This window comes from Nothoprocta perdicaria, unplaced genomic scaffold (assembly GCF_003342845.1).
Source record: "Nothoprocta perdicaria isolate Ctin4 unplaced genomic scaffold, notPer1 scaffold_504, whole genome shotgun sequence".
Classification (NCBI taxonomy): Eukaryota; Metazoa; Chordata; class Aves; order Tinamiformes; family Tinamidae; genus Nothoprocta; species Nothoprocta perdicaria.
The window spans coordinates 34,280-43,609 of NW_020455760.1; the positions used below are offsets into that span (position 1 = coordinate 34,280).

Here is a 9,330-nt window from a genome sequence, read left to right on the forward strand (position 1 = left end):
AGCTGCTGGGGAGAGGCCAGCGCAGGGAATGAGGATGATGAAGGGCCGGGAGCATCTGCCCTGGGAGCGAAGGCTGCGAGAGCTGGGGCTGCTCGGCCTGAGGAAGAGGAGGCTGAGGGGGCACCTGGGCAGTGTCCATAGACACCTCAAGGGAGGAGCGAGGAGGACGGGGCGGCCTCTTTGCACTGGTAGCCACTGATGGAACTGGAGGAACCGGCCACAAACGGGAGCCCCAAAAGTTCCCCGGGAACTTCAGGAGAAATCCCTGGTGGTGACGGTGGCTGAGCCCTGGAACAACCTGCCCAGGGAGGCTGCGGAGGCTCCTGCTCTGGAGATCCTTAAAACCCGCTTGGATGGAGCTGGTGCCACCTGCTCCGGGTGTCCCTGCATGTGCAGGGGGTTGGACGGGATGGTCTCCAATGAGAGACCATCCAAAGGGGCTCCAAAGTCCTCCAAAGTCGAGGACGATCCCTAGAGGTCCCTTCCAACCTCAACCATCCTGGACGCACCTGGTGCCACCTGCTCCGGGTGTCCCTGCGTGTGCAGGGGGTTGCCCTGGGTGCTCTCCAAAGGTCCCTTCCAACCTTAAGGATTCTATGAGGAACGAGGCTGGAGACCGTGACCGAGTCACATTCAGCAGTGTGAACTCCTCTGCATCGCCTGGCCCCAAGGTCCTCTTCTCCCCAGAGAGCCACCGCTAAGCTCCAGGAGAGGCCTAGCAGCTCCTCACTCAACCCGGCTTTAAGCTGCTTGAAACCGTAAGAATTCCATGCGTGGATGCGAATCCCAACATTATGGAAATTATTTCAGATTATTTATTTACCGTCCTGTGAGTCGTGTAGTTGGAGGCGGCGACAAAGATCTCGGGGCCTGGATGCTGCTGGTGGGTGACGGAAAGGGAGAAATCCCGGGTTTAAAGCAGCCGAATTACGTGTGGGCTGGGGCTCCCTCCTCTTTCTTGACTCTAGAGACCCATTTCACTCAAGTTAACCCCCAATTCCTATACTTTTCATCCCACAATCAAAGACTTGAAGTCTTGCTCCTGAACGGGGGGCTGGAGCAAGAAGGGAAGAAGACAACTTCCCAACCCCCTGAGCTTTGTGTCCTGTCCATGGGGCGGTTTTGGTGCTTTCTCAATAAATACTTGGCGTGTGATCTTGTAGGGCACATACAGCTCTCGCTGTAGGACGGTGTGATGGGATTTCAAATGAGAAGATTTCGGAGCAAGCCAAATATTCTTGGTCACGATGCTCTTCTCCCATGCTGGACGTAGCTGGAGCTTGGAGCCAAGCAGAGCCCTGTGTGTGGGTGCACTGGGAGCCCCTTCAGTGCCCTGCTTGCCTCTGGAGGGCAGAGACATCGTTTCCCGTTGGAAATTCCTCCTGTTGGTTGTATTTTAATGGAGCAAAGATGACCTCCTGGCCCTGGGGGCTCTTCCATCTCCATTAAGATGCCAAGGAAGGGGTGATATCGCTCCAAATGAAGTCAAAATTTGGCGTGGTTCGTGGTGCCGTTTGCATTCGATCTCATCAGTGTGGTCCAAAAGGCCCACGAGCTTCACAGGGGACCTGGCAGCAGCTCTCGGTGGGAGCCAGGGCTGCGGCAAGCCAGGCTGTCACCTGGCACGGTGACGTCCACCACCGGATGTCACGCTGTCACCTGGCACGGTGACATCCACCCCAGGAGCCCCCAGGGCTGGTGCCTGGGGTCTAGCTCTGTCTCCGTCCCGAGGGTGCAGGATTAGGGAGAAAACGGGGCACAAATTCCGAGAAAAATGCCCTCTGGGGCTCCTTTAGCCCCCGAGTTGCAAGATAAGACATCCTTGATAAGGATGGGCCACGTGGAAACACGTTCATCGTGAAACCCAGCTCTCAGTTCTTCCCAATATTATCCAAGATTCCCACATCTAGCTGTGGTTTGGGGGTAGAAATGTGGAGTTCCTCATGGTGTTGCCCTGTTGGACTTACCTGGTGTCCCTGGTTCTCTTGCAGTGACCCGTCACAACCACCTCAAGGACTTCATGCTGGTGGTGTCCATTGTCATCGGCGTGGGCGGCTGCTGGTTCGCTTACATCCAGAACCGCTATTCCAAGGAGCACATGAAGAAGATGATGAAGGACCTCGAGGGCCTTCACCGAGCTGAACAGTCTCTCCATGACCTTCAAGAAAGGTAACTTCCCCCCCTGAGAAGGACTCGAGCGGTGAACACGGCATGGCGTGCCCGAGCACGGCTCCCCATGCTTGCTCAGGGACGGTTAACATGCTAACATGCATTTTTTTGCTCGTTCTCTGTTGCTTTTATGCCTTTTTTAGTTATGTATTTAGTTTTTTGCTTCTCCTTCTGCTCTGATTTTCATTACGGGCTCTGAGAAACTGGCTTTGAACCTTGGGGAGAGCTTCAGTGGCGTCTGCTGCCTCTTGACACGCAAGGGCCCCCGTCCCCCTCGTGCTCCTCTGCTTTGGGAATTTAACCTGCCGAGGTTGCCCTGCATCCCCCTTGCCCTTGGGTGCTCCCTTGGCAGGGTGCTCCCTTGGCAGGGTGCTCCGGCCTCCTTTTGGGCATGATTTTAATCCTGTTTATCTCCCTTGGTGCCACGAGCGATGGTTTGTGCTCCTTGTCCAACTGGGGCTGAAATATTTCAGGATTCTTCCTTTTTTTTCTTTGTCTACTGTTAAATTTTGGTCTAAACCTGCACCTAGAAGGGAAAAAAATAGCCTTTTCCTTTTTTTTCCTTATTTATTTATTTATTTTTAAAAGCCTTTTTTAAGGCAGACGGGGATCACAGCGTTGCCCTCCGTGTTTTAGCAGGGCTCGAGTGAGGGACATCAGCAGGGGCGTCGCAGCCCCGCGCGAATCGAAACTCAGACAGGTTTGCCCGAAAGCATTAAAAAGGAAATAATTCCTGGGGATTAAATATGAACAGCTAAAATCTGGGCCCATATTGCTGCTGGGATCTGTCCCTTGTGCGGCTAGGCAGGGGTCGGCGGCCTCGGGGAGGCAGCCTCTATTGCAGGAATAGCTGCAGAGCATCCAGCGACGTGTCCCGCACGGGAGCGAGTTGTGGATGGAGACCCTCGTCCCCAGGGGAGCACTGAGCCCCAGCAGTGTCACCCCAGCCCCACGTTGTCCTCTCAGCAGTGGGGTTTGGTTTAAGCCTAGATGTAGCAACGAAGCCCTGCAGGCTTGGCCTCGCTCTGGTTTTATTTATTTCCAGTGCAGTTTTCCAGGGTAAAGTTTAATTTTAAAGTGTGCAGAACACAGCCCCGCTGGTGGTGCCAGCTGCTCCTGGGCCCGTGTGGATCCCAAGAATTTGGGAATGTCGCATGCAGTGCCCTGGGACGCGGCTCCTTCCACCCCAGAGCCCGTTGTGAGTGACCCTGTCGCTCAGGGCTCATGGGGACCATCAACCATCAGATGGGGACAACTGTGTGCAGTTGTGGGCTCTCCAGGACAAGAGGGACGTGGAGCTGCTGGAGAGGGTCCAGCAGAGAGTGACAGGGATGACCGAGGGACTGGAACATCTCTTGTGTGAGGAGAGACTGAGTGAGTTGGGGCTGTTGAGGCTGGAGAAGAGGAGGCCGAGAGGGGACCTGGTCAGTGTGTGCAAGCAGCCGAGGGGAGGATGGAGGCAGGAAGGGGCCAAGCTCTTGTGGGTGGTGGCCAGGGGCAGGCCAAGGGGCAGTGGGTGCAGGTTGGAGGCCGGGCAGCTCCATGTGGCCGTGGGGAAGAACTTGTTTGGTGGGAGGGTGCCCGAGCCCTGGTTGAGGCTGCCCAGGGAGGCTGCGGAGGCTCCTGCTCTGGAGACCTCCCAAACCCACCTGGATGTGCCCGGGTGCCCCATGCTCTGGGTGTCCCTGCTGGAGCAGGGGCTGGGCTGGGTGATCCCTAGGGATCCTTGTCAACCCCAACCATTCCGTGGGTGCCCCGTGCTCTGGGTGTCCCTGCTGGAGCAGGAAGGTTGGACTGGGTGATCTCTAGAGGTCCCTTCCAACCTCAACCATTCTGTGGCCATGCTGGTGGTGCCACACTCGGCCCAAGGCCGTGCCCGTGACACAGATGGAGGATCTGCTTCCTTTTGCCATGAAGAGAGAGGAAACGACTCTGTAAGTCTAACGAGGAGCCGGGCCTAGTGCCAGGCTGCCTCGCAGAGCTTGGTCCTATGTTATGGTTCACGCTGGAAAGAGCCCAAAGGGAAAGCGGGTCCCATGGCCAGAAAGCGGCAAGGATTCCTCCTGGGACCCCTGCTCCTGGGGGAGTCTTCGGCGGGCCGCAGAGCCGAGGCCAGCATGAAGAGCGCGATGAAGAGTGGGATGAAGAGTGGGATGAAGGAGCAGCTGGGAGCAGCCTGGAGCCACTGCTGTGATTCCACAGGCCGGGATGAAGAGCGGGATGAAGAGCGGGATGAAAGAGNGCTGGGAGCAGCCTGGAGCCACTGCTGTGATTCCACAGGCCGGGATGAAGAGCGGGATGAAGAGCGGGATGAAAGAGCAGCCCCGGAGTAGCCCAGAGCCGCTGCTGTGATTCCACAGGCCAGGATGAAGAGTGGGATGAAGGAGCAGCCCGGAGCCGCTGCTGTGATTCCACAGGCCAGGATGAAGAGTGGGATGAAGGAGCAGCCCAGAGCCGCCGCTGTGATTCCACAGGCTGGGATGAAGAGCGGGATGAAGGAGCAGCTCGGGAGCAGCCTGGAGCTGCTGCTGTGATTCCGCAGACCGGGCACGACCTTGGGCGCTGTTGCCCAGGGCAGGACAACATAAACAAGCCGGAGTGTCCGGCAATGGAGCTAATGCCGCAAAGCTGGAGCTCGGGAGAGTCCGCAGAGGGCACCCAGCGGCACCACCCGGCTCACCGCGGGGCCTCTGCGCCCCAAAAATGGGTCTAATTCCTCCCTAAGTGGGTCTAATTCCTCCCTAAATGGGTCTAATTCCTCCCTAAATGGGACAGAGGTCTGCGCTCCTCCGGCCTTGCCTCCCGGGAAGCACCCAGGGAGGGAATGGGAACAACTGGGGTTGGAAACCTCGTGGACAGGCGGAAAAGTCCCGCTTTTGTCCCCACACAACGCGGGAAACCAGTTCTGCTCTCGGGAATGATAGTAGGAAAGGAAAATACACCCTGGGATAGAGGCCTTGCAAAACCTCAGGGGTGAAGTTGATCCCTTCCTGGGCATCAAAATCCTGGGGAAATTCTCCTTTAACTGGAGGCATTTGGGATTCTTGGGAGGCCGGGAATGGGAGAGCTGGAGCGGCGCGGGGAGCTGGAATGTCTTGGCAGGCCTCGTCCTTTGGCAGCAACAGCCTCGGAGGTTCTCAACAGAGCTGTGAGTTGGAAATAAACTTCTCACAGCGCAGAGCCGTGGATGACACGAGCGTGGCCCATCCGGATTTGGTGGGAATCGCCCTTTGCGGGGCAAAAATCAGCCTGGGTGACGGATCCTGAGCGGCTCTGCTCACCAGGAGCACGTGGAGCAGCTTCATTCTTGGTCCGAGAAGATCTTGGTCACCGCAGAGATTCAGAATGACAGGATGCCAGTGTGGCTGAGGGTGCCAAGGATCCCTAGGGATCATCCAGTCCAGCAGGGACACCCRGAGCACGGGGCACCCGCTCCAKCCMGGSGCGKTGGGAAGGTCTCCAGAGCAGGAGCCTCCGCAGCCTCCCTGGGCAGCCTCAACCAGGGCTCGGGCACCCTCCCACCAAACAAGTTCTTCCCCACGGCCACATGGAGCTGCCCGGCCTCCAACCTGCACCCACTGCCCCTTGTCCAGCCCCTGGCCACCACCCACAAGAGCTTGGCCCCTTCCTGCCTCCATCCTCCCCTCGGCTGCYTGCACACACTGACCAGGTCCCCTCTCGGCCTCCTCTTCTCCAGCCTCAACAGGCCCCGCTCGCTCGGGCTCTCCTCATACAAGAGATGTTCCAGGCCCAAGGCTTGGTTAAATCCTCTATATTACATAAGAACAAGCATTTTTCTTCGATGTCTGGTCTGATTACCAACATATGTGCCATATGGAGCTGTATTTGGTAGAAATCGATGCTTTTTTCCCACTATTTTTGTGTCCATCTCGTCTGAACCAGAGCTGGAGGGCAGGCCCCTTTCCGAGCAGGTAGCACCGGTAGGTTTGTAGGAGCAGTCGCTCTCTTTCCCTTTCATCCCCCATGAGATTTCAGGTCCTGTGGTTGTCACCAACCTCAGGTGATGATTTCTCCATCTTTTCCTAGGTGAGGAACATTCAACCTTATTTACAAGGCAGGTACAGGGAGCCCAGGGCCGACTCCTGCTGTCCGCTCCATGATCCGTCACTCCTGGGCATCTCCTGTTATTTTATTCTCTATTTTGGATCTTAAAGACTGAAATGGGGAGAAATTTTGCTATTTGGACACTCTCAATTCTATCTAAATTGGTTCCACTGGTGGTTCTAAGCAGCTTGACTGGGTTTCCTTTCAATCCAGGTGGAAGGGTCTATTAGACTGGTAATAAAAGCCATAATAATGTATTGTACTCAATCCAGTAGCTGGAATAGATGGTCTAGAAATCCATCCCCTCTCCATTTGAAGGGACACAAAGCTGGAGTCTCCACGTGCCTCCGAAATTCCATCCTGCCTTTACTCAGGGCCACGTTTTCCAAAGAAGGAGGATCTTAATTTTCCCTTGGGATCACTAGGATTCTGGCTGCTGGTCCTTGCAAAGAAGGAAACCCTTTAATATTCTGAGGTTTTTTTGAAGGGCACTACTAACTCAGCATGAGTTTTCAGCACCTTAATTATGAAATGAACCTCGTTTCAATTGGGTATTTGCCAATTTGAGTATTCTGTTGAGTATTTGCCTCATTTCGAGTATTTTGTTAAATTTTGCAGTTTTTCTCCCTGGGAAAAAAAAGGAGAGGCGCATGAAATATGCTTTGAAGAGGCCCAACTAACGTTCAGAGGTCGTCTCTTTCTTTTTAAGGCAAAACTCTTTGTTTCTATAAAAGTATGGCAAACTCAAATGAGCGTGGAGCTTATTTTAGCAAACCTTGGTAATTTGGCTAATTAAGCAAATAAGCAGAGTGTTTTTGGAGAACAACTCAGGCTGAATCTCTGCTGCTGCCAATTGAACTTCTTCCCAGGCACGGCGACATTTCCCCTTGGCTTTGCCAATACGCCCCTCTGTTGACATCAATAGAGTAAATAAATCAGACATCAAGAGAGTAAATAAATCAGAGTTTGGCTCCGGGGACCCTGTGGGTGCCGGGGCGCTTGTGGCCCGTCCCCCAGCCCGGCGCCGGGCGCTCTCTCCGTGTCGCAGGCTGCAGAAGGCGCAGGAGGAGCATCGCTCCGTGGAGGTGGAGAAGGTGCACCTGGAGAAGAAGCTGCAGGACGAGATCAGCATGGCCAAGCAGGAGGCGCACCGGCTGCGCGAGCTGCGCGAGGGCACCGAGAACGAGCTCAGCCGGCAGAAATACGCCGAGCAGGAGCTGGAGCAGGTGAGGGGTCCTCCACGCACCTCCACGCTCGGCGTCACCCTGCTCACGAGCGCGCCGGTGCTCTGCCCCTTTGGCTTTTGCTCCCCTTTGCCGCAGGGAAAGGAGCAGGTTCTGGTCCTGCAGACCACGTCTGGTCTGCAGGGGCTTTGCAGGTGCTGAGCCACAGAATCCCCGAATATTCAAGGTTGGAAGGGACCTCTAGAGATCATCTAGTCCAACCTTCCCGCTCAAGCAGGGACACCTAGAGCATGTGGCACAGGGCGGCATCCAGGTGGGTTTTGGAGACCTCCAGAGAAGGAGACTCCACAACCTCCCTGGGCAGCCTGTTCCACTGCTCTCTCACCCTCACAGGAGTGATTGTGCTGCCACCCTGCATCTCCTCTGCTCAGCCTAACTCTAAATCCCAAGCCTAAGCTCCCTCTTGCTTTCTTTTCCCCTTTTGCACCTCTTGGTGCCTTTAGGAGTGGTTGAGAACAACACCAGTTCTTCATACCGTGTTTTTTCATGGAGTAGAGATGTGCAAGCCCAACGGCCAAGATCAGCCCAGCTCCTTCCCTTTCCAAGGAAATTAAGCACCAGATTAAAATCTACAGGGTTTGGGCTCATCTATGCAAATCCCCAGGACATTAGTCCCGAGACACACCTCGAAATGAAGGCCTGCAAAGGTCAGATGTAAATATCTGCGAATGTTGTTGTTGGCCACAATGAAAGCCCTGTTTGCTCCCCAAGGTCATGCGGACCATTTGTGTGGTATTAAAATAACTGCTCAGAGGCCAGCAAAGACTTTGCAATCCTATACCTAACCCCCCCCAAGATCTAAAATAAAAGGCACAAAAGCTTTAATAAAATAGATAAAAAATGTAAATCGGGGATGCTTTTAATGGGGCCTGTCCGCAGTAGCAGAGGACCAAATAAAAGCCTAAAGTTTTGCCTCAAAACTGTGTTTCCTGCAAAGGAAGTCCCCAAAATGATTCCTGTTGCTCCTTCCTATTTTAACCACGGGAAGAATTTTAACTGGCTTTAATTTATAGATCAGTTGAAACTGAAATTGTGCAAGCCGGAGCTGCCTGAGCCAGGCAAGCCCCTTGGATAATCTTGGGCCGTTCAACTGATCTTCCCACCCACGTGGCCAATCTGGTTTGTACGGAGGATGGGGAAGCGAATGAAACAGGACCCTGGGATTTCCACTGATAAGGGGAGAAACATCTCCTGGTCCTCAGGTAACCTGAGAAAATAAGATAGAGAAATATAAAGTAATATAGATAGATAATACAGAAATATAAAATAGATAATACAGAAATATAAAATACAGAAAATAAGCAAAGAGCAAATTGCCTTTTCCCTTCCCTTCCCGTGTGGAATACCAGCAGTCCATCCACAGAGCCCTTTTGCAAGCTTGGCTTTCTTGATCCTAGCTCATTCCTATCTTGTCCTACGGACTTTATAAACTCATGGAGCTCCATTTCAGAACATGCATTTGGACATCACCGTTTCTTTTAAAAATAAACAAAAAGAAAGAAATTCAATCATTTAATACTGCAGGCTGTTCGGCGAGGATGTGTAACCTTTCTGTGGTAACTCTGAGCCCTTGTCCTGACCTGCTCCTCGCCTTTGGAGAAGGCAGAGTCCCATCCATTTCACTTTGCACCTCACTCATGTTGTGTCTGCAAGGTAGAGATGACCTTGCAAGGTAGAGATGACCTTGCAAGGCAGAGATGACCTTGCAAGGCAGAGATGACCTTGCAAGGTAGAGATGACTTTGCAAGGCAGAGATCACTTCGCAAGGTAAAGATGATCTTGCAAGGCAGAGATGACTTTGCAAGGCAGAGATGACCTTGCAAGGCAGAGATGATCTTGCAAGGCAGAGATG

At 53.9% G+C, this 9,330-nt stretch overlaps 1 protein-coding gene across 1 annotated transcript in view; it reads left to right on the plus strand.

Moving 5' to 3' along the window:
* STIM1 (stromal interaction molecule 1) overlaps positions 1 to 9,330 on the plus strand; it is a 61,044-nt gene that overhangs the window by 31,268 nt on the left and 20,446 nt on the right. The window contains exons 7-8 of the mRNA XM_026048018.1: positions 1,992 to 2,169; positions 7,283 to 7,460. Coding sequence (XP_025903803.1) covers positions 1,992 to 2,169; positions 7,283 to 7,460 — 356 coding nt within the window. The remainder of the gene's footprint in view (positions 1 to 1,991; positions 2,170 to 7,282; positions 7,461 to 9,330) is intronic.